This window comes from Danio rerio, chromosome 8, assembly GCF_049306965.1.
Source record: "Danio rerio strain Tuebingen ecotype United States chromosome 8, GRCz12tu, whole genome shotgun sequence".
NCBI classification, from domain to species: domain Eukaryota; kingdom Metazoa; phylum Chordata; class Actinopteri; order Cypriniformes; family Danionidae; genus Danio; species Danio rerio.
The window spans coordinates 27931887-27957046 of record NC_133183.1 but is presented as its reverse complement, the minus strand read 5'-3'; the positions used below and the strand labels follow the sequence as shown (position 1 = coordinate 27957046).

The window sequence follows — 25160 nt, the reverse complement described above, 5'->3', positions numbered from 1 at the left end:
TGAAATTCATTTTCAAAATCACAAACATTACCATTGTAGCATTTTTACTTTATTATAGAGGGTTTTGTTGTATAGATTGCATATTGTTTATATAAAAAAACATCTTCATCTTCCTAATCACTTATATTGCCCACATCTGAGATATTTCCATCTGTTAAATGCTCAAGAACTTCAAGATCTGTATATTCTACATATGAAATTGTTACAGTGATGAATTAGTAGATCAGTATAGTCTTTTTATATAAAAAGTTCAATCAGCGTTACTGGATATTTAATTTCAGTAACAGATCTGGAACCCATTGTCCATGCTTATGGACAGACATATTAAAAAAAAATCCTGCAGTGTTATAAGCGATTTAAACTTTAATTAGTAAGTGCCATCCCTATTTATTTACATACATTCTATGAAATATTGGCAAACATATCAATAAATATAAATAAAAACATTGTAAATGTGGCTTATGTCTGTGTCTGTGAAGTGACACCATGCTGCTTTTCAGTGTAGTGGAATTTTTTTCTAATTACAACATGCCAAGTCTTGCTGACATTTGATCGTCCACTCTCATGGACTGCAGATTTTAAATTAGATTAAATGCTCAGGAACCACAAAAAAAAAAAAAAAGCATGTGCTGACATGTGATGTCTATTGTAATGGACACAGGGTCCGAAGGGGCTAAGATAATAAAGGTAAGCATTAAGAAAGTCTATAGCAGTTTTCACTGTTTACTGTAAACACACTTCTTGATTTTTAATTGCATTAGTATTTTTTACTATTACTATTTTGTAGCCTAGTCTTCTATAAATGTAATGAATGCATCTAATCTGTGTGTGTGTGTGTGTGTGTGTGTGTGTGTGTGTGTGTGTGTGTGTGTGTGTGTGTGTGTGTGTGTGTGAGAAATAAATGCCGGAAAATATTTAAGCAAACACCCAAAGGAAACATTGTCAAACCCCCCCACACCAAAAAAAAAAAAAAAACAAGTAAACACAGTATACTGTTTATTTATCTCAATAAATACGAAATGGGCTATTAAGTTTTTCCCCTTCAAGTGAGTTAATGCTTTTACTCAGCAAGGTTTAAAAAAATGTCAGAAAATTATGTATATAATAATGTTTGCACATCAAATTAATTCAGAAAAAAAACATATTTTAATGCTTACCAAACTTTATTTAGCAGCACAACCATTTCTACCAATATTAAGAATTTATTTTAAAAATCGTTCCATTATATAAAAAAAAAACGTTCAGCTATAAAATAAGCTTAAATATTAATTATTATTATAAGTTAAGAATATTACTATGATTAAATTACAATTTATACTATAAATAAATTGTGCTAAATTAATAATATTCCAACATTTCATGCAGTTTTTAATGTTTGTTCATCAAAAAAATGCTGCCTCAGGCATTCCACAATGCAGCGGCACATCCACTTATATACAAGACTTTATTATAAAATAATAATAAAGCAACAAGCTCATGATGATGTTAAACTAATATTATTCCACATTATTTCATAAGAACATTACGTTTTTACTTGTATTAATTTAATAGATGCAGGTTTGATGACCCAAACCCAAAAAATCTCTTCAAAAACAAAACAAAATGACAGTCCCAAAGATCTGAACTGTAGTGTAGTGCAAATGTATAATGTGCACACAAAGAACCACAAGAGCCACTGTCTGGTTTAAAAACTTTCTCTCAGTAACTCTATTTTTGTATTAATGTACAACCGTTGAAAATTACAGCATCATTTGTTTTTCTTTTTTTTTTCAGTTTTCTATTTTTTTAAATGATCTAAACTATATCAACAGCCTTTCCAAGAAAAAAAAACATGAGAAGAAAGCAAGGGAGAGAAGAAAAGGAGTCAGAAGTTATGGCAGGAGCAGTGCTGGAGGAAAACAAGAGTTAGACTGTTTCGGTGGAGTGTTTTGAGTGTCGTGTGTGTATGCATGTGTATAATGTCAGCTGGGGATGTGAGAACGCCATGTTTGTGTATGCGAGCGCTAGGATACAATCGTGCTATTCTCAAACCCTGCAGCAGAGAAAAGATTACAGAGCAAAACCGAAAAAAAAATGGGGGGACGCTGAGAAAGAAATGAATAAACAGAAAGGTTCTGAAAAAAGATGCTATAAATGAGAGAGACAAAGAGATGGACAGAACATTCTGAGATGCAATGTAGAGTATTGAAAAAAAAAAAGAAGAGGGGATCTTTGGAGAGAAGGGGGCAAGAAAGTTGAGAGAAGAGCGAACTCTATGTGGATTCAGTGGACGGATGTTCAGGTGTCGTGGAAATCCTTCAGCAGCGTCCGTCTCTTCTGCTCAGCGATGTGCATCTGATTCTCCAGATCCTACAGAGAGCGAGAGAAGAAATTAACTTGCGTGTTTTTATTGTTAATATTTTAGTGTTTCTGTTCATGGCTTCAGTCTCTCACCCCTCTATCATTAGCGCTCGGCTCTCCTCTCTCATAAGTGTCTGCTCTCTCCACTTTCCATGACAGGTTCTCGATCTCTGCCTCCAGCTGCGCCTGCTGATACTCAAACTACAAGAAATAAAAACAATCAGATAGTCTATTAACAAACATTTAAATACAAGACATCTTTAAACCTTCAAGGAAAAACATTACCATAGATAGATTACCCAAACTATATACAGTTGAAGTCAAAATGATTAGCTCTCTCTGAGTTTTTTCTTCTTTTTTTTAAATATTTCTCAAATGATGTTTAACAGAGCAAAGACATTTTTACAGTATTTTCCTATTATATTTTTACTTCTAGATAAAGTCTTATTTGTTTTATTTCAGCTAGAGTCAAGTAGTTTTTAATTTCTTAAAAAAACATTTTAAGGTCAACATTATTAGTTTTCGATTACCTACAGAAAAAACCATGCATACAATGACTTGCCCAATTCCTTAACTTGCATAATTAACCTAGTTAAGCCTTTAAATGTCACTTTAAACTAAATACTTGTATCTTGAAAAATATCAAGTGAAATATTATTTACTGTCATAGTTGCAAAGATAAAAGAAATCACTTATTAGAAATTAGTTGTTTAAACTATTGTTTAGAATCGTTTTGAAAAAATCTTTCTGTTAAACAGAAATTAGAGGCAAAAAAATTATCAGGGGCTATATATTCAATTGAAACCAGAAGTTTACATACACTCTAAAAAACCGAACATAACCATTTAAAAAAAATGTCTGATAGCAAATCATAGTAAACGTTTACTATTTTAGGTCCGTTAGGATTACCTAAATGTTTTACATTTTCTAAATTCCAGATTAATGAGAGTTTTTTTTTTTGAGAATTTTTTTTATTAATTTCTAAACAGTCAAAAGTTACATACATTTCCTTGGTATTTTTTAGCTTTGCTTTCAAACTGTATAAATTTGGTCAAATGTTTTGGGTATTTTTCCACAAGCTTCTCGCAATAGTTTGAAGAAATTTTGCTCCGTTCCTCCTGACAGAATTGGTGTAACTGGGTCAGATTTGTTGGCTATTTTGCTCGCACAAGCTTTTTCAACTCTACCCACAAATTTTCTATAGGATTAAGATCAGGACTTTGTGATGGCCACTCCAAAACAATCACTTTGTTGTGCTTTAAGCACATTTTAACTAATTTGGCGGTATGCTTAGGAAGACTCATTTGTGGCTAAGGCTGCGTCTGAAACGGCCTACTACTCAGTAGGTACTGCATTTGAATTTAAACGTACTACTCGTTCATTAGAAAAGTACGTTCTATACAACATGAATGCGAAAATTCGAATGGAATGGAATTCGGACGTAATACATCCACCATTTTGTCATGGTCACGTGACCTATCTGTGTCAGTTGCGTTGCTTCACTCTCATTCACTAAATCTCTCACGGGGCATCATGGGATAGCACAGCTAGCGTGAGATGCGCACATCAGAATCTCGCCGGAAGTAGTAAGTCATCCGGGTACTTCTTGCATACTAATTGTCGAATTTTATGAATCCGGACATCTTACTCGGCTCACAAACTGATTTTAGCATACTATATAGTATGGAAGTATGCAGTTTCGGACGCAGCCTAAGTTAAAAAAATTTTTTTAAAGAAAAAGTTAAGTCACATTGACATCTGACTTTTTTTTTTTTTAAATGGTTATGTGCCTTTTTATAGAGTGTATGTAAACTTCTGGTTTTAAATGTATGTCAAATTCTTTTGAACACCTTGATTATTTAGATCAGCAGTGTTTGTTACGGTTGGAGCAAAACAGAGCTGCGGCCATCCAGGAATTGACTGTGACACCTATGAGCTATTCTTTAATATTCTACAGAAGAAAAACGTGACCTAAATAAACAGCAATGTTTATGCATACGATCCCTTTAAAGCAGTTCCTTACCAGTTTTTTGCGGGGTCCAGATTCCATGTAGTAGGCGTAGGGATAGGTGTACTGCAGTGTATAACGACACTGTGGAGAGACCAAATACACAGAGTGAGTTTATGGAAACACAACTGCTAAACAGGGCTAGAAAATAAAACCAAAATCACAATATGAGGAAGTGGACATGTTAAATTGCGAAAGCATTAATCTGTTCCTTTACATATGAATCACTCATAGAAATTGCAGCTTGACACAAACTCATCTCTTTATCATTTTGGGCCACTTGACAACATGAAACATTCACTAATAATCTCCTCAAACTTGTAATGTTGTCAGCAAAAGAACAGCTTTATGGGCTGTCTATGGTTTAATAAACTTTGATTGGGTATTAAAGTTGGCATGAAACAGAAGTTGTAATTTCTGAGAAAAGGTAAGGCGGATTTTGATTTTAGAAAGTGGGAATGAATGGATTGCCGTGATCCTGGGGTTTGAGTGACAGGTTTTCCTGCTCTTGTGCCGGTAAACATGTCATCAGACAAAAGATTTACAACAGAGAGAGCAAGTTGATTAAATATTATGAGGGTACAGGAATACCAACATTATGTGCACTGACAGTTTAAAATAAAACTGGAACACTAAATAAAAAAAATTTATTGCGACTTTACAATAGTTTATCAAAATTTTTTTATTAAACATATTTGTATTCAACAGTAAAATACTGGTTATACTGTTCTTTACATAAGATTATTATTATTTTCTAATTATACAGACATTTAATAAATCCCCAAATCATGCAGCCCTAATAAGTAAAACAGCTGGATTCAGCCTGTACCTTGGCCAGTAGCTTGGCAGCGTTCTGCAGGTACTGCCAGTCTATCCAGGTGCCCAGATTATTCATGACTCGCTCCTGAATCTTCTCTTGGATCCGCTGGTAGGTCTGTGCCTCTAGCTGCAAGCTTTTATTGTGGTTCTCCCACTGAAGACAGACAGGCAACATGAGGATTAATGCTTACAGATCAATATTTAAAGCAAATCACACATTAAAAAAATCTATAGTGATTTAAAGTAAATACTACTGTAGTGTTTTAAAGCATACTACCATAAAGTACTGTACTTGAATTATTCTTTTGTGGTATTTCTGGTAGTTGCTGCAGTAATAACAGTAATATAGACCACCAAATTGGCTCTATCACGGTCTCTCCACTCCACCTATAGCTGGTGTGTGGTGAGTGCACTGGCACCGTTGTCCTGTGGCTGGCGTCGCATAATTTAAAGGGTCACAAAACACCAAAACACATTTTTTGAGCTGTTGACCGTCATATATGTGTCCCACACTGCTATAAACACTATTAGGACACATATATTTCACTAAAAAGTGAAAATTGGTTGTTTTTGTCCTATTTCGAGCAAATTCGTACTTCTGGTTTAAAACGAATTTTTGCAGCTGCGTCACGGCCATGAGATCTTAGCGTGTATTCCGGCGTGTAGACTGGAGGTCTGTACCTGGGAGTACCGTATTACGTTTCTGAGTGTGTTGCATTGATTCATGAGTATGGCTTAGTTCAAACCAATCAGCGCGCTCTTTTGTGTATGCGCTGCAACTTCATTAATATGCATGCTAGCTTCGAAGACTGTAGCTGAAACAGTGTTCGGATGGCAGAGAGACGACACGCTGTTTTGCCAAAAGAAGTGGGAAAAGAACAAGAATTGTTTGGATTTACAGGTCCTCAGTGTTGTTTTAATAATGTGCTGCAATGAAGGTTTTGTTTTCATTTTTTCTCTACGAGAGCGATGCTGGACGCACGTGTGGATTACAGTGCACGCGCCGCGCGAGAGTTATACGTTTTTTATTTGAGAGGTTTTCTCATCTGGAAATGGTGAAATCCGGATTTGCTGCTCGTCTCCTTTAAAAAAAGACGCAGCTCCAGTATGTGTTGATTGTCCTGTCTACAGATTTGTTAAGTGCGTGCGATCAGCGCCCATTCTTGGTTCATTCAGATGGCCAAGTTATAGTTCGTATCGTCAGCAGTATTCTTTCAGTGTTTAAAGACAGACCTTAGTCAAAATGATTTCTAAGTTACTTAGTTTACGTTAACATCACTACAATATTATGGACTGAAAGATCCGCTTTAAATGCTGCTCTTTGAGTGCAAACATGTGAACACTGCAAGCAAACTATTGCCGACCGACGTGTTTAATTTTTGCCGCATTTTGTGACAGGATAGTCTACACACACACGGCTTTCTGACCTACCGAGTGCATCGGAATTATTGAGAAATGCAGAGATTTTTTTCTCTTATACGACATGCGGTATCAAACATTCCACTGTCATTAAACACACTGTCTTTCTCCCCTGCATCTGTGTTTGTTTTTCCTCTGTGAAAACCAGCACGTGCCCAAATAGGAACTCCTATTTTTATTCAAATCCTTCCCCTTTTCCCTCCCCCGTCACTCCCACCCAAACAGAGCTAGACACACCCACTTTCCTGATTTTTTCCAAACTAGAGGTGTGAAAACACCCTGCTGAAACGGGGGGTTTCATGGCCCTTTAAGTGAATGCTGCATACTGGTGGGGGTGTGGAGAGACCCCCCTCATGATTGTGAAGTGCTTTGGGTGTATGGCCATACACAATAAATACGCTATATAGATACACATTACTTACTAACTAATCAAATTACACTGCACTAAGTTTTCTACAAATAGGTAAATTATGCTACTACAGTATATTACAGTATTTATTACAGTATGTAATATTGCAGTAATGTAGTTTTACAGTTTTAGTATGCTACACCATTCATTAACATTATGCTATAAATAACATATGCATTATAATAGACTTTTTTATAGTATGGTTCAAAAACATTTGCATTTTCTACAAATATACTACTACAGTTATTTTTCAAATTATAATAGTTATATTACTATATTTTCTAATGTGGGTTAACTTTAAATACATTTGAATGAATAGGATAACTGCAACATATAAATACATAAGAGAATACAAAAATCTTACAAAATCTAGGACTAACAATTCACTGCAACAGAATTTGTGGTTAGCATCTTGCTAAGCTAACAGCATGCTACTTTATATTTTTACATATTGGTCAAATCAGATTCAGAATAGTGACTTTTTACTGATACATTTTTTTGTAATGATTGTACTATCATGTTACTCCCTACTTTAAAAAAATACCCCAAAACTGTCAAGATAGATACTGAAGAGTTTGTTAGGTTGTGAAACAAAGCTAATCAGTGTGTTCCATGTCTGTCAACAGTGTGTTGCGAGAGCTTCCTTTATTATTGACTGATCATTTCTCACCCTCTCAAAGTAGAACAAGTATTTTTTGAGGGCCTCTCTGGCCTGGGCCTGCTGACTCTGATTAACGATGTCTGGGTTCTCTTTGTAGCGACTGCACTCGTAGTACTCACTGCCGTGAGTCTTCCAGTCGCCCAGACACATCCAGCAGAAATCTACACGCACACAGAACAACTACATTACCATCAACCCAACTTTATCACTCAATATCAATTCTAAAAAAAATAATAATACCAATAATAATAAAAATGCAAAACAACCTACCATGTTTACACTTTGAGCATTGCTGCAAAAAGAGATTGAAAATAGCTTTAGTAAAAAACATGACTAATTTTTAGTCTAATAATTTACTACTGCAAAAATTTGATGCGTTAAATCGAAAACACCTTTACAATGTTACCAAAAAAAATTGTGTGCACTATAAAGTGTGCAGGTAATGAAAAAGCATATAGTACTCACCATGTGGTTGCAGCCTCCGTTCTTCTCAATGCAGATATTGCACTTAGGGCACTGTGGACATAAATCAAAACACAATCATAAAAGGATGTCACTAATATCCTTAATATCTAACTCTAAATAACCCTCAGTATATACTTAATGTTGCCATCTCACAGTGTGTTCACACTGGGGAGGTTTGGTTTGATTAAATTGAACTCTTACTAATCTGGTTCATATGAATTAATGTAAACCTTGCCGTCCAAACCAGACCAAAATCAGTGAAAATATGGTTCTCGTTTCTGCTACAAAATAACTCTAAAGTTAATTAACAAAATATTTATTTTGGTTCAAAGTAAATATAATTAAAGACAAGTAGATGAGCCAAAAACTGGGCAGTTCAGACTTTTAATGACAACAGTATAAACACGAAGCAAACCAGAACGAAACAAATTATTTTTTGGTCTGAACCAAACCAACCTATGAAAGCAAGCCAAATGTGAACAGACCCTTAAAGGTATAGTGCACCCAAAAATAAAAAAATCTTCATTTATTTGTGGTCATCCTCCACTTGTTTCAAATGTCATTTGCTGCGTCCCAAATCGCATACTAATACTATGTTTGAAAAGTATGTAGATTTTTTGTGATATTAGCGTTTAGAGTATGAACGAATCTACACTTTCTACCAATCTACTTTCCACAATCTATTTTTCTACAAATTTTACTAATGTCTAATGGAAATAGCATAGCATTCAGAAACCTTTAGCATACACTTTTCAACATACTATGGTTTGGGGACACTAATTATATTTTCCAGTACTATTTAGGATGGATAGTGTGCGAATTGGGATGCAATTTTTTTATGTCGGAAATCGGTAACCATTGACTTCCATAGCAGTTTATTCCCATAATAGATGTCATGTTGAGTGAATTCTACATTTAAAATATATTTGTGTGTTTTTCCTTACATCTTTAGTGTGTGCACTGATGTAGTTGGCCGTCTCGGAGTCATCTGCACATTTCGTCAGCCATTTGCGGATGGTAGCACAGTCTGTGGGAGCGTGATACATCTGTCTGCACTTAAAACTGAAGACACACAAGGCCTTTGGTCAATATAAACACATGCACGAGTATTACAGCAGGAGTGTGCGAGTTTAATTGTGTGTTTTACCAGAAGACTTCTTCGCAGCGACTGCACTGGACTCGGCGAGCTCGAGGTTCCTGAACTTGTATAACTATCGGACAGTCGGCGCCAGGACATAACTGCAGCTGGAAATGACTCTGCAGAAACATCAGCAGGCGAAGAGCGATCAGTGGAAAATAATGACAATTTTTATGGTCAATACCTGATACATGGCTATTATTTACAATAAATAAAGTAACATACCAATTTTTTTTTTTAAATAGTAAATAATGTCCAAAAAATACAATTATTATTTTTAATGAAATATTTTACATATATTAAGGCATTATAATGTTACAGTTTAATAAAAACTATTGTTCAAAATATATATTTTTAAATGTTTACGCAAGAAGTATCTCACGCTCACTCAAGATGCAGTTATTTTTTCCAAAATGTAGTAATAATAAAAATACCATGAAATGTTGTTGAAATTTAAAAGAACTGTTTTCCCTTTTACTATAATTTTAAATGTAATTGTATTCATGTGATGGTAACGCTGGATTTTCAGCCTTCCTAATCTTCAGTGCCACATGACCATTTTGATATGTTGCTTTGGTGCTCAAAAACCTTCTTTATCATTATCAATGTTGAAAACAGCAGTGCTGCTTAAGATTTTTTGTGGAAACCATTTGATAAATAGAAAGAAGCACAGTTTATTTGACAATGTAACTGTTTTAATCTCACTTTTTGATCAGTTTATTTATCACTGCTCATGAAATGTTTGCATTTCTAAATGAATTAAAAGAAATGCATACTGACCAAATAGTTCAACTTAATAATAATATAATGTTTTTAAAACATTAAAAGGGTAAAATAACCTAGAAATAATATCAGGCAAAATGAAAATTAATTAAACTCTTAAACTACTTTAACACTTTAACCCATGACATGGGGAATCCCACAAGGTTCAATACTGGCACCTCTCCTGTTCAACCTTAAAGGTTCAGGACACACTGGAAAACTTTTCTTTTATATTAACAGATGTGTGTGTGTGTTGAGCATCAGTTAAGACAATGTTAGCACCTGTCAGCTTTAATTGTGGGGAAAACTGGATAATTTTGAGCTTTTGTCAGCTAATTTCAGCTTCCGGGTTAAAAATGATTTTTTGGGAGGGATCAAAATCGGCGACATATCGCATGACAGCAAGTGCAATGATGACGCGTCGGTTTCTCATTATTAATCATAGCGGAGTTTTCTTATCCTATGAGAAGAGCCGGCTGCTTAATTATTCATGAGACCTGCTAGACCTGCCAGAGTCAAGCCCGAGCTTTGAGACACGGACCCATGGCACACAGTATTTAGCCGTTCATGAAGGCTCATATGCGTTTGTTTCCATGATCACTGTTCATTTCTTTGCATTTTAACTTTGTAAACTATAAACTCATGCGTCTCTTCACGGTTTGTCTCATTTTGTGAGCTAACTGACAACAACAGTTGTTCGCTCACATTCTCCCCTGCTGGCTCCGCCCACTCCTGCCCGATGTTCGCGGAGCTCCACGCTCATTAATCATGCATCTTTTGAAAAAATTCTGAAGTACACTTTAACCGAAAGTGGGGGGTGTCGTGGCACTTTAACCAAATCTCCTACCACAGCTATGCTGATGACACTCAGATCTACATAGCCTTGCTGCCTAATGACAATGAGCCCCATTGACGCCCTCTGCCAATGCATTGATAAAATTAACAGTTGGATGTGGCAAAACTTTCTTTAGTTAAACAAAGAGAAAACTGAAGTTATTGCGTTTGGGAACAGAGATGAGGTTCTCAAGGTGAATGCGTACCTTGGCACTAAGGGTCAAACAACAAAAAAATAAGGTCAAGAATCTTGGTGTGATTGAGAAGTTTCAATAGTCATGTCAAAGCAGTTAGTAAATCAGCATAATATCATCTCAAAAATATTGCTAGAATTAGATGCTTTGTTTGCAGTGAGGACTTAGAGAAACTTGTTCATGCTTTTATCAGCAGCAGGGTGGATTACTGCAATGGACTCTTCTCTGGCCTTACCAAAAAGACAGTCAGACAGTTGCAGATCATCATTCTGACCAAAAGCAGAAAATCTTTGCACATCACACCTGTCTTCAGGTTTTTGCTCTGGCTCCCAGTTACATTCAGAATAGATTTTAAAGTATTATTACTTGTCTATAAACCACTAAATGGCCTAGCACCTCAATACATTACAGATATGCTCACTGAATACAAACCTAACAGATTACTCAGATCTTTAGGATTAAATAAACAAAAAATTCCAAGACTACGTTCAAAGCAGGGCGAATGCGCCTTCAGCAACTACACCCCCCACTGCTGGAATCGGCCTCCAGAAATGATCAGATGTGCTCCAACATTCAACATTCAAATCAAGACTGAAAACACATCCATTTAGCTGTGCCTTTACTGAATGAGCACTGTGCTACGTCCAACAGACTGAACTGTTATGTCTTTCATTTCTTTTTCATTCTTTTATAGCCTGTTTAAACACATTTCAATCTGAATGTTTTTGTTGTGTGCCTTTATATTTTCTTTTATGCATCTCCTTTATTCCTGTTTATGTAAAGCACTTTGAATTGCCACTGTGTATAAAAATGTGCTATTTAAATAAACTTGCCTTGTCTTGATGCATACATGAATCTAAATTGACCCAACTGACTTCTGACTTTCTAAAATTTTGCAATAAATACATTTCTTAACTTAGTATTTCAGGAATTTCTCAATTCACCTTTTTGGACTGTAAAAAAAATCCTTATTTATTTCTTACATTTTGAATAAAAATAATGGGAATGTTTATAATGCTGAGATAAACTGATTTCAAAAGATAAAACATAAGCAAAGCATGAAATTACATAAGAAATGTGTGTGGGACGTTTTAGACTTATGTTGTGCATTAGAAGTGCTTTTACATAGCTTGTGCATCAAAGGGTTAATAATAGCAGATCAGGGGAGACTACATTTAACATTAATATTCTGTAATATAATAAATATTACAATATACATGCTATGAAAAAAATGCTAACAGCTTAATTAAAAAAGACAAAACTAAAACAACCCACACATTTCAATTTAGCAAATAAAATACTGTAATGTGCACTGTTTCATAAGTCAAAAGAGAACAGTGTTATAATTTATAGTGAAAAACTGAAATTCAAAAATTTCCTGTGTAACATTTCCCAAATTTTTTTTTTTAACACACTGTATACATAGGACACATTGCGCGCGCGCGCGCGCGCACACACACACACACACACACACACACACACACACACACACACACACACACACACACCTCAACGTAGTCCCTGAAGAGGTAGCGTCTGTATTTGTCTTTCAGTTCCTCGCTGGGCAGCAGAGGAAGAACAAAATCCTCCGGCATGCGGAGAGAGCAGTCCTGTGCCATGCAGGAGATCTCTATAGACAAACACAACCCACAGAGGATCAGATATCAAGCTCTCTCTCTCAAATCAGCAACACATAGAGTTCTGCAACCAGGCTTTATGTGTACACTCACCTACTCCCACGCCATCTTTGACAAGTACAGTGCAGTGCTGCTCCCAGCATCCCTTGCAGAAGGAGTGCTGACAGGGTAGAGAGAGGAGAGCGTCTCTCCGGACCAGCTGCAGACACACGCCACACTGCAGCGATGTCCCAGCCTTAAAAAAAAAAAAAAGACACAGCTATGAGTCAACAGAGCGAAGTGCTTCTGAGAAACAGGCAAGATTGCTTATTATGCTAATTAGACATTTACAAACAAAAATTTTACTTGCTATTAGGATATAATAATCCTAAATGGTACAATAACCATGCAAAATATATCGATATTGGTTGATAAATGCTTATTTTCAAAGGTTAAAATTTACCTGATAAGAGAGAGAGAAAGAAAATTTTAAATTAATTGCAAGCGGCACCCTCTTACTCTCCTTTTTGAAGCTAATACGGAAGTAACTGACACTTCAATTCCTCGAAATTCCGCTAGTTTCGGCTCCATAATACAGCAGATTTTGATTGACTCCAATGTTAAAATGGCCAACTTTACAGCAGAAAAAAAAGGTGTTTACAGCCTGGTACTAATATTACACTTCATGACAACTGTGAGGGGGGTGAACTTTTTATAACTCATCCGTTTTGTTTATGTTAAGCTTTATTAAGTCTTCATAATTAAGGGCGTGGCCACTTAAGTGAAAGCTAGGTCTTGCTGGTTGCTGTCACTTCACCTCAGCTGATTCCGGCTGATTACCTGCTGAATTCGGCATACACAACATATTTCCTTTGATGCGACTTTACACAATCAGTTGCTTTTTAAATATTTATATATATATATTTTTTTACAATTATCAGATGATATGGCATGCTATGTGCACTGTACTATGCTCACAAACCATTCACATGGCCTCTATTTTCCAGGTGAGTGAAATTATACACCATACTTGTATACCATCTCTTTAAATGTACTTGTTTTACATAAGATCATTTATCATTTGAAATTTTCTTTAGATCTGTAATATACTTTTGATTAGATTGATTAGCTGTAGGCTGTAGGCTATAGATTGTTATATGAAGCGTTGTCATACAGCAGTGGTCACCAAACTTGTTCCTGGAGGGCCGGTGTCCTGCAGGTTTTAGCTCCAACTCTAATCAAACACACCTGAACAAGCTAATCAAGGTCTTACTAGGTATAATTGAAACATTCAGGCAGGTGTGTTGAGGCAAGTTGGAGCTAAACCCTGCAGGGACACTGGCCCTCCAGGACCGAGATTGGTGACCCCTGTCATACAGTGTATTGCCTGGATTTCATAAATAGCCTTTTATTTACTAACAGAGTATTTCTGAAATATTTGAAGGTAATTTGCGTTTTTCTCCAGTAGAAAAACGTCATAAAACAATGTTTAACGGCTCAAAGTATTACAACAGCATTTTTAAAAGATTAAACACTTTATTCATATAGTATACAACCAAGCTAATAAAGTATTAAGTATTTTTCACAAAGAAAAGTCAGTCTAAGTAAAATGCTAGCAGCAGCCTGTAGCTCAACTCACATTCCACCTTTTTGCCCTTATTTGGTTACCCCCGGTTGGAGCGATGACTCATAAACAAAATGAAGCCGGTTAGCCACACCCACTTGTAGCTTATTTTGCACTCTTCAGAAACCTATGAGTGACATCACGGATACTACGTCCATATCTTTTACAGTCTATGGTTTCATTACCATATCAGCTTCTCTGGCTATGTCATTACTAAAAAAAAAAAAAAAAAAAAAAGACCACATTTTATAAATAACACTTTTCTATAATAATAAAAATATTCTAACAATTAAAAGTCATCAACAACAATAAATACACCAGATAAAAATACATAAAAAATAAGGATAATAAAAACACTAAAACTTTTTTATGGTTTACTTTTTACTCTTTTAAAAAGTACCATTTTAGAAGGATTCACATTTCAAAATATTTCATTTAAAGTCTCTCTAAATAAAAGTTGGTGTTTGAGAACATTAAAAATAGGGCATTCCAGAAGTATATGTTTAACAGTTTGATTTCTGTTGCAATATTGACATTTTGGGGGTTTTTCTCCTTAGAGTAAATGTTCATGTGTGAATCTTGTGTGTCCGATAAGACATCTTCTGTAAACAACCTCATCAAGTCTCGAGTTTAAAAAAAGGATTTTGTTTTTATTTCAGGTTGACTTTTAAAAAGTTTTTGAGCACTGATCCCATTCTGCTTGCCCTTTGTTAATGTAGCCTTTTATTAGTGGCTTTAAATCTGAAGGTGGGATTTTGCACTCCTTTATTTTCCTGTTTTAGCAGCTTTGTCAGCTTGTTCATTTCCAAAAAGCCTAACATGTCCTGGGGCCTCATGTACGAAGACTTGCGTGGAAATCATACTAAAACATTGCGTACGAACAAAACTGTAAATGTGCGTACGCAGAAAAAAATTCAGATGTATGAAACACTGCGTACGCCGAATCTCACACATATTCTTTTGTACATCTGAATGAACGTGAAACTGAGCGCAACATGCACGAGCACAAAACTCCTCCCTGCCTCCTCCCCCGTATGAATATGCTAATGACTATGCTAATGGCAAAACCCAACGAAAAAGCAATGGCAAAAGCAAGCAAAAAGAGAAATTTTGAACAGAATGTGAATTGGAGGTGCTGCTTTCGTAGGTAGACCGGAGAAAAGCGGTGTTATTTGCAAGTTTGTTCTCCAGAATTAACAACAAAAGAAAAAAATAGAGTCGGAGAGTTTAGCTGATGCGGTTAACACAGTTGGGTCTGAACATCTTTAAAAAAAAAGAAATAGTGTGGTTTATATCTGTAAAATTTTGCAGGATGCTCAACAGTCTCAGTGGCGCTACTCGTAAGACGCATGTGATCATAAATTGATACGTTCGAGCATGAACTCGGCTCGAATCCAGCGTCTGATTAACTCTTTCTTGTTTTTTCCCCCGCTACATATCAGATTTTGCCAACTATTTATCACGAGAAAGACAAGTAGGAATCATCAATAAGTTCATATCAATAAGCATCATATTTTATTTGCACATTTATTGAATGGAAATGTTTCTGATTCACGCAAGCAAATTCATCTTCAGATAGTGTCTTTATAGCAATGTGCGTGCAGTAGATAGCTCAGATTACATTGGGAAAACAGGCGACTGCTGCAAATTGTGCTTTAATGTTTAGCTGGTCAAATGTATGGTATGGAAACCTTATATACCTGCTGAACCCGTCTCATACAGCTGCCATTGCAAGCAGGGCCGGAGTGGGACTCCTTTTCAGCCCTGGAGTTTCAAGCCTTAGACCGGCCCACCTCAGTTCACGACTGACTATATTAAAATAAGGTCATTTCTAAATCAGTTTCTAATGACACTATCACGTATTTTTTTGAGAAAACAGCTGCTTTAGAACTTCAAATGTTCAACAACCCTAACAGTATTATATGTCTTAACAATAAAAATGAAAAAAAAAAAAAAAACCTACTCAGACGAGGATCAAACCCGGGTCTGCAATGTCATTGCCTAACGCGCTAACCACTGGACCACAACAGATGTGTATTAAAAGTGGCTCGTCTTAGTTACTTAGTAGTATCATCATTAACCAGGCTGCGAGAAAATAGATAAAAAGAGCAGAGCTTTGGTAAAATAATTAATAAGAAGACTGTGGTCAAGTAAAAAAATAATTAATGTAAAAAGTGTGACTGCTGAGAGCAACAGATTCTGGAGCTAGGGACAACGGCCCTCTCGGCCAAAAAACGCACCGGCCCACCGGGAATTCTCCCGGTCCTCCCGATTAGCCAATCCGGGCCTGATTGCAAGGCTCAAAGACACTTTGTAGAGAGGAATTTAACACAACTGCCTCTAGGAGTCGCCAATGGAAATAAAACAGACACGCACAAAAAATGTGCGAACGCCAGCCATGAAGCTGCCATGAAGCTGCCATGAAGCTGCGCACATTCCCACGTTCAGTTCATTGTTAGTAAATCCAAACGTGAGCGATTCTGAGCGTGAAACCTGGCGTACACACAGTTTTTGTGCGTACTGAGCGTTGATACATGAGGCCCCTGGGATCCAGCAGAAAACTAGATAATAAAATCTTCTCTGTAGTTCATTTACTTTGATAAAAACGTCAATGATAATAAGACGCTCCAGTTAAAATTAAGAGTGATTGAAATGATTAAATGACTAAAAAAAATGAAATGATTAAATGATGATTGATGATTAAAAAAAAATTTGAGTGATGATTGGTCATTTACATATTTACATGCTAGGGCTGAGTAATTTGGCCTAAAATTTAAATCTCGATTCATTGAACATTTTAACTCGATTACGATTAATAAACGGTTATTTTATTTTTTGCCCTCAAAGTTCACCGACAGATTTTGTACAATAAATATGCTCACATATTACAAGTGAGAGATTTTTAAATAAAGGGTGAATTAAATAATTAAAAATGTAAAATATTTAAATTAAAATAATTCAGAATTAATAATTTTCAGGGACTGATGACTGAAAATAATTGACGAAACACACACACTATCTATTATCTGTACATGTGTGCTTGACAAAAGTATGATATTAAAATAATATAAGAAGTATAAATCAGCCTTAACAGAGCGAGGTCACGTGACTTCACAAACGGTGGAGAAAGTAACTGAAAAAATTGACCAGGAAAAATTATAGGATCTGTAATAATTATTGGTTCTGAACTTCGATTACTTTTCGATCAACTGCTCAGCCCTACCACATGGTCAACAAGATTTGACTGTGATTGGCAGTTAAGGTCATCGGTTCACCATTATTCTCAAAGAGCAAGCACAGACACACGGATACAGGGGCGCTCAAATGTTATCAGGAAATGGACGGTTTTTTACAGATTAGTACTGAACTCTATACTTTTGAATTTCGAAATTTCGAAATGGACAGAACGAAAATCAGGTGGAAAAAAACTGCAGGTCAAAGAAGGCAAGGCAAAGAGGTCCAAAACACAGCCATTGATTGCATAATATCCACAGACCAATTGAAGCTCAAAGGCTTTTAGGAGCAAAAAACAAGGAACTGCCCCCAAAAATTATGCTTAAACTTAGTTTCAGATTCATTTTGATCAAAAGTTTGTAATTTCAGTTTGTTTTTTTAATTTTATTTGAAATATATTAGGGCCTTAAGTCTGTTTATTAGGGGTGGTCAGCATTTTATGCTAGTTTGACAGTTGTGTGCTTGTTTTACATTATTGCAATTCTATAAAACATGTGTTGTTAAACAACACATCATAACTTTGATGCTTTTTTTCTCATTCATTGACAAATATTGTGATATATAGTGGACGGTTGTCTTGTGATATATCGCAAAAAACACTGACATAGTGATATATCAATATCGAGGGCAAAATATTGTGATAATATTGTAAGAGTTAACCTGCGATTCCCATACCTACTGTTTATAAAGCACTTTTTTTATAGCATTTTTTTAGTACGAAACATAAAAAACTATTTCAATCTTGCTTTCAATAACAATTACCTTCCAATTTCAACTGTAATGTAGCTTTTTTTTATTTGGCACCGTTTCGATTTTTGCTTGTCGATGTCTGACCTCAATTGACTCAACGAAATAAACCAGAGAAGATTTTCATGTAAAAGAAAACAAGACCTCAGAGCCAGACGACACCAGCCGAATCCATTGGCAAGCTATGTCTAACTCCTCAAACAAACTCCAAACGAACATCATTTTGACCTGATCTGATTTTGTCCGAAATGATGTCTTTTGTCACTTTGTTCTTCAAATTAGCGTGAAGTGTACCAAGGTTTTTATGCCACAGTTGAAGTGAATTGAGGCACAGCGAATGTCTCGCACATCACAAAATTGTTTCAACTTGAAGCGATATTTCATGTCCATGACTGATACTTGGCAAGGAGCGTTGTAAGAAACAGGAGGTAATACAGTCACCAGATCAACACTACTAAATAAATCGCTTTATCTGTACCCTGCACTATTTATCAAATAGCTGGATTTTACAATGTTCACACTTTTTTGTAGCATCAACATTGTAGTTTAGAAGTAAGAGACTTTTGGAATTCAAGTTTAAAAGGGTTTCAAAATAAGATAAAAAAAAAATTTAAAACCCAAAACATTTTTATGTTATTTAAAAAAAAAAGACAGAGCATATAAAGACAGTTCTCAAGTCAAGTCTGAGGAAATGACAGATACTCACAGTGAGAGATCTGCAGGTGGTTGTGGGCTGAGCATAGGCTTCACAGAGCAACTGAGAAGAGTTGGACTTATACCTTTAAACACAAAAAATTATATTATCAAATGAACACCATTTTTAGGGTGAAATGTACATAATTGTAGTAATTATTGTAGTCTTTTCACTATTTTGCAAACTACTACTGAAAAGTTTGGAGACCATATGTTTTATGTTTTCTAAAAGAAGCCTCTTATGTCCACCAAGGAAGCATCTGATCAAAAATAAATAACGCACAAAATAATCATCAAAATATAAAAATTTTAAATAATTATTAGCCTTTTGATTTGATAAATATATCATAAAAGGACATAAATTAATTAATCAAATGAATTATTTTATCCTAAAATGTTGATTTGTTGCTCATCATCAATAATAAAAACACTATTTCAACTTGTCGCGCTATTGGGAAAGTCCTGCACTTCATTCTTGTTGGCCTCAGCTGGCTCCTGATATTTTATTTTTGTTGGGTAAATATGTAGAACAGACTCCAGTATGCTTTTCCTAAATGATTTTTCTTACATGTCACTCTCAAGGCAACAAAAGAACTTACCATTAGCTGCCTTCACAGCTGCTAAGAAAATGTTGGTCTGCTGTTGGATCTCTGCTCATATAATGAGCAGACATCAATGGGACCTATCTTTGCTGGACACTATTTGTATGGAACTTTCAACAGCGCGCATACATGGAGCTTATTCAAAAACTGTTAAGTACTGGATTAAAGTTTTTGAAATCGTCAAATGTTTTGTTTTTACTTTCTAATGTACAGCTTTTCTGTTTACATGTACTTTATGTATGTCATGATGTAATAGTTATTTGTTTGTACTTTCTTAACTTCTACTCATTATTTGGTTTAACATTATTACAATTATTAGAATTTCTACAGCAATCTTTTAACTTCTGTTATTAGAAAACAAGTCTACCTGGGTGGGGGTGGGGATTCGGGGTTGTTTTATGATACAGTCATCTACTGTATGCTTTCTACATTAAACAAAAACTGAAGAAATAAAAACTAATGTTTACAATAAAAATAATAAAAACAGTTTTGGTGCTACTTTTATATTTTTGTGGATTTAGTGTAACATTATAAATGTTTTACTATCATGTTTGATCAATCCAATACATCTTTGCTAAATCAAATAATTTAATTACTTTAATATTTTACTGATTTTTTTAAATATCAATTAATCAGTGCAAGGTATTTTAGTACAGCACATCCCACCATGATCTCCATCTGGCCAATCACATAAACAATCAATTAAAAGTGTGTGTGTGTGTGTGTGTGTGTGTGTGTGTGTGTGTGTGTGCGCGTTTTGTTATAATTTACCTTTCGAGTATTTGCACCACTTGCCAGTGAAAATGTACAAGCACCAGTTTGGCTACAGCTGGTGACACCTGAAGAGAAAAGAAAACAGCTTTTGCTATGACAGCCTAAACTCGACGAACAGCCTAAACATTTTATAGTTTAAAAAGACGCATAATCATCCAGCCAAACATACTCTCTCACCTTCAGGGCACTGGCTACATTGTTGACCTGTTCAGTCAGTACCCTCTGACTCTCCCTGTATGTCAAGCAGTTGAACTGGTACTTTTCGGGGTCGAACGGCTCTTCTACTGCCACGTCCTCTTCAAGGTTGTCGTAATAATGAGGGATGTCTCCCTCGCCGATGTCTTCATCGTCATCTTCGAATTCCTCGTTGCTGTCTGAGGCTTGGCTACTCATATCCACAGACATAGTCCTCTGGGCCAGACCTTTTCCCTGACTGACACCCTGCTCTCCTCCTATCGGCAGCTTCTGAGCCGCTTCTCTCCACCCCCGACTGGACCACCAATCCCAGGGGGCCCTTTAGCTTTTAGCAGCACCGAAAAAAGCAGAAGAAATCACACTCCCCGTCACTCATGAGGAACTGGAGCGAGGGATGAGCTCAGACAGAGAAAAAAAAATACTGAAAGAGAGAAGTTAAACACATTATGCACCGTCAGACGATAGATAAAATGATCAACTTTAGCCAAAAGTAGTTTTGAACAAAAAATGTATTTTGTAACAAGCCGATTGTTCAATTTTCTATTTTGCAATTATGTCAAAGAGAACTATAATTGCCATTTTAAAAGATTGCTAATTCACTTTTATACACATTCATCTAAAATCGGAAAATATATACATTTTTGTATAATAATATACATCGCAGAATCACTTTATTTCTTAATAGTGCCTGAAGAGGTTCATTCAAAGCTCTCGTCCTTGATATTATTGACGACTCATCTCAGAAGCGTGTTTCTTTTCAGAGACAATAACTCTGTTTGTTGTGCACTTTGATCTTTGAAGCTTTACAGACATTTTACATTCAAAAACCGTCATATTCTTTCATGTAGTGGTGTGTAATATCTGAAAAAGCATAATGGGACACTTAAGATTTTATTCTTTCTAATCAGATAGTCTGACATCATCTTGAAGGGGTTTATTTTGGAAAAAAAGGACTGGCTGACTACACTTACATCAAGGCAACATAATAAATAAATTCATGGGCATAAAAAATTGAAGTTGAAATGATAACATTTTGTGAAGAAAGAGATGACAGAATGTCTAAGATTACTATATATTAATAATGTAATAAATATGTTATTATTTGTTATTATTATTTTTTTCTATCTACATAAAATTGAGGACATGAAAAATCAGTTGGTATAACTGGTATAATATCTTGCTTACCAATTGGCCATTAGCCGGTATAAAATTCTGGCGGTATGATAACCTTGGATAGAAATATCACGGTTTCAAGGCAGTTTCCTCACTGCTCTAACATTTATTCTTTTTAAATGTCTGGGTAAAAACTAAAACTTTTTTTCCCTTTGAAAAGATATATATATATATATATATATATATATATATATATATATATATATATATATATATATATATATATATATATATATATATATTTTTTTTTTTTTTTTTTTTTTAAAGATTAAAAATACTTTGAAGCAGTAAACATGTCAGGCTAAATAAATCAAATGAATCATTGACTTTTGCTGTCCTCATTAGTTTCAAAAACACTGATTTCTTTACTATTTAAAACTGCATCTTTGGATATTTGTTCTAAAAAAAAAAAAATGTAAATAAAAACAAAAAACTTACACATACCTTAGAAAGAGTATTAAAGTAAATTTTGGCAGTTTTGAAACCTTGACTTTTCCAAACCGTGGTATACCTTGAAAACGATTATCGTGCCATGCCTATTACCAATTCATTTATTTTGAAATATCTGGCGCCATCAGAATCTAGTATTCCACAGAGTTGCTTAAGAAAACGCAATGGTGCACACCCACTTTTTCCTGCCCACTTTTTCCTGCCCTAAATTCAGAAGTATTTTGTTTTATTTTTTTACAGGAACTCAAAAATGACATTGACGTCTCTTGTTCTTTCTGTGAGAATTCTTCTGAGTCTGTTGCTCACTTGTTTTGGAAATGTCCCTTTGATAAATCATTCTGGTCTGATGTGAATTCTCTAATTGTCCAAAATGTTTGTGGTAATCTTTCTTTAAACTATAGACATGCTATTTTGGGGTTTTAAACTAAAGAAAAACAATCCCTTAATTAAAGTTTTTGTAAACCCTCATATGTTTTATTGGAAATGTTTTATACATAAATGTAGGCATACTCAACGTAAACAAATGTTTTTATTTTTAAACAAGAATTGGAACTGTACTTGAAAACCATTACAGTCTCATAACAAGAAAGCAGTTTAAACTTATAAAACGTGTGCTTTATTTAATACGCTGCATTAACTTGTTTTTTCATTTGCCCTCTCATTTATTGTCTATTGTTTCTTCTTTTTCTTTTCTCGTTGTCTTTCTTTTGCTTCACCATTATTATATTTCTTTAAAATCCTCAAATTTCTCTTGTTGCAAAAAGGAATATTTGTATTGTTTGCACTATACTTCAATCTGTTGCAATTGCAATAAAAAGTATTTTTTTTCGATGGCTATTTTGGTCTGTGCTAAAGAACTATAAGCCACGAATCAAATCAATAAGCTACAACAATATTAAAACGTTGACACACACACAAAATAACAATCAAAATAAAAAAAAATAAAAAAAACTTGAAAATTTAACAAAAGGTTTGGTTAAATCCGAGAAAGAACAACAATCAGATGTTGTTATACTTGTTGCACATTACTGATTGGTCAATTTCTCAGGAGAATTATGGGTAATGTGATTTCCACCAGTGAGTTCAAAACTATTTTTCAAAAGTATGTTAAAATAACACAGACTAACAGCCTCAAAATAAGCATGTAGCCTAAAGTCATTCTCAAAGTAGATCAGTCTTTTTACAAGGCTGTCCCATGTGAAAAATTAGATTTAAGAGAATAGTTGTGTGCTAACTTTGGATTGGTGATTTTCAAGAACTCAGTATTCATGGCCAAAGTGGCCTTGCTGCTGTACTCAGATTCAAGGACACTCACTGAGCTGAAACCACTGGTCAAGGAGCTGCTTCATTATTTACAGATCAACACACCTTGGGAAACTCTCTGAAGGTTGCGCTTATATGTTTGTCTCGGTATTACCAGCGGTCAAGCATCCCTTTGAGCGCAAGACAATCATAACCTCACATGCAGAGCGGCTTAGCGCTTCGTTTTACCGGATTACACGGTGTACTGACAGACAGTCCAACCGGACAGCGGGAGCAGAGGGAAGCCGCGTGACTGATGATCTCAGGGATCAGATCTCTGATATGATGACAGTCACCAATTTGATCCGAACTCGCACTTTTAATTCAACGGGTCTGGTATCATCCGGACACCACAGTCATGAGACGACCTGGCCCGGTATCACCCGCTCGTGCACCGTCAGGTCCCTCACATTCCACCCGGGGCTATAAATAGCGCGCGACCCGGGGTGGCATGCATAATATCAAGCTCAGCTGGATCACGGTTTAAGTGCGTAGTGGCTGAGCAAAGACTGCGAACTCACGCTGCTGAAAGTACAGCCTGTGCTTTGTTTACTCCATATGACTCGGGCCGCACCAGCTGTTGCTCCTCCAGATCAGCGCATAAATATACAGCAGCGCGATCGATGTGCAAAGTCATCCTTTCTCCCTCTTTATCATTTCAGAGTTAGAATTTAAGTGCACACATCCCGCAGGTTAAATCGCATGTTGGATAGTTAAACTCGGTGAAGTAAACACAGGAAATGTTTAATGTCGCTTTAAGGGCTTTATTCGCAATCATCCGCCTGCGCGCACTCCAGCTCGGGGATTCGTATGTAAACAAGGCCGCTCGATTAAGCCGCAGCTATGAACCCGTAAAGCCCCCCCGTCCCACCCGATGGTACTCACCTGCCGGACCGCGTCGGGCCGCCACTCGACGCAGGGTGAACACAGATATTTGGACAGAGATCCGATCCGTTCGTTTAGATGAGTCGCAGCAGAGCTGAAGATCGGAAGTACTGGGGGATTCTAGAGCAGCGTCACTTCCGAGTCCCGAGCGAGGCTGTTTTCCACTGCGAGCAGATTTGCGTTCCTGAGGAGGGGCCACACAGACACACACCTACTCAAAACTGACATACATACTTGCAGTCAAACACACACGCGCTCATTCAAATGTAGGTCAGCAAAACAAGAACCTGATTTACAGCGTGCAACGCGCTTTGTAACTTCGGTACAAAGAACAAAAAAGGCAAAGGCAGCCTTGGTACAAGCCCGTACTTGACACTGTTTAAGTTAATATCAGTCGTGTATTAATATTGACATAAAAGTGTATATGTGGCATGAATGCATGCGTTTTATTTCTGTAGTTCACAACAAAACTACCTTGAGATAAAAATAGAGAAGTAGACTATAGGCAGAAGATCAAAGCATAACATTTGACCATAATAATGGCATTATCCATTTGGAAAGGGAAAGATCTCAAGAATTAGTTTAAATTAATATATATATATATATATATATATATATATATATATATATATATATATATATATATATATATATATATATATGAGAAAAGCTGCCAACTAGCAGCCAGCAGGAATCAAGTGTAATTGTTGCTGCCAAATATAGAGACTACAGCTTTATGCCATGTGCTTTGGAGCTTCACCAAACATTAGAAAACCACAGTAGATCATATGCATTTAGCCCAGATATAACACAATC

At 35.7% G+C, this 25160-nt stretch overlaps 1 protein-coding gene across 3 annotated transcripts; it reads right to left on the bottom strand.

Annotated features, from left to right (window-relative positions):
* Positions 1 to 1678: 1678 nt before the first annotated feature.
* On the bottom strand, positions 1679 to 24456 carry arih2 (ariadne homolog 2 (Drosophila)). 3 transcript variants are annotated; one of them, XM_009303988.4, is made up of 15 exons: positions 24345 to 24456; positions 20517 to 20859; positions 20337 to 20404; positions 18977 to 19049; positions 12780 to 12921; positions 12558 to 12679; positions 9269 to 9378; positions 9066 to 9183; positions 8122 to 8172; positions 7927 to 7948; positions 7666 to 7817; positions 5178 to 5321; positions 4364 to 4432; positions 2434 to 2541; positions 1679 to 2349 (listed from the first exon to the last, which is right to left on the bottom strand). In XM_009303988.4, the coding sequence occupies exons 2-15, from the start codon at positions 20742 to 20744 to the stop codon at positions 2278 to 2280; spliced, it is 1479 nt and encodes a 492-aa protein (XP_009302263.1). In that variant the 5' UTR covers positions 20745 to 20859; positions 24345 to 24456; the 3' UTR covers positions 1679 to 2277.
* Between the last annotated feature and the right edge of the window lie 704 nt (positions 24457 to 25160).

What these genes read in the sequence shown, in the direction of transcription:
- arih2 (XM_009303988.4), bottom strand. Translation starts at nt 20,744, where the DNA reads ATGTCTGTGGATATGAGTAGCCAAGCCTCAGACAGCAACGAGGAATTC. An exon ending in CAAAGATGGCGTGGGAGTAG is followed by an intron (nt 12,680 to 12,779) that starts GTGAGTGTACAC and finishes GTTTGTCTATAG; the next exon opens with AGATCTCCTGCATGGCACAG. An exon ending in TCTTCAGGGACTACGTTGAG is followed by an intron (nt 9,379 to 12,557) that starts GTGTGTGTGTGT and finishes ATGTTTCTGCAG; the next exon opens with AGTCATTTCCAGCTGCAGTT.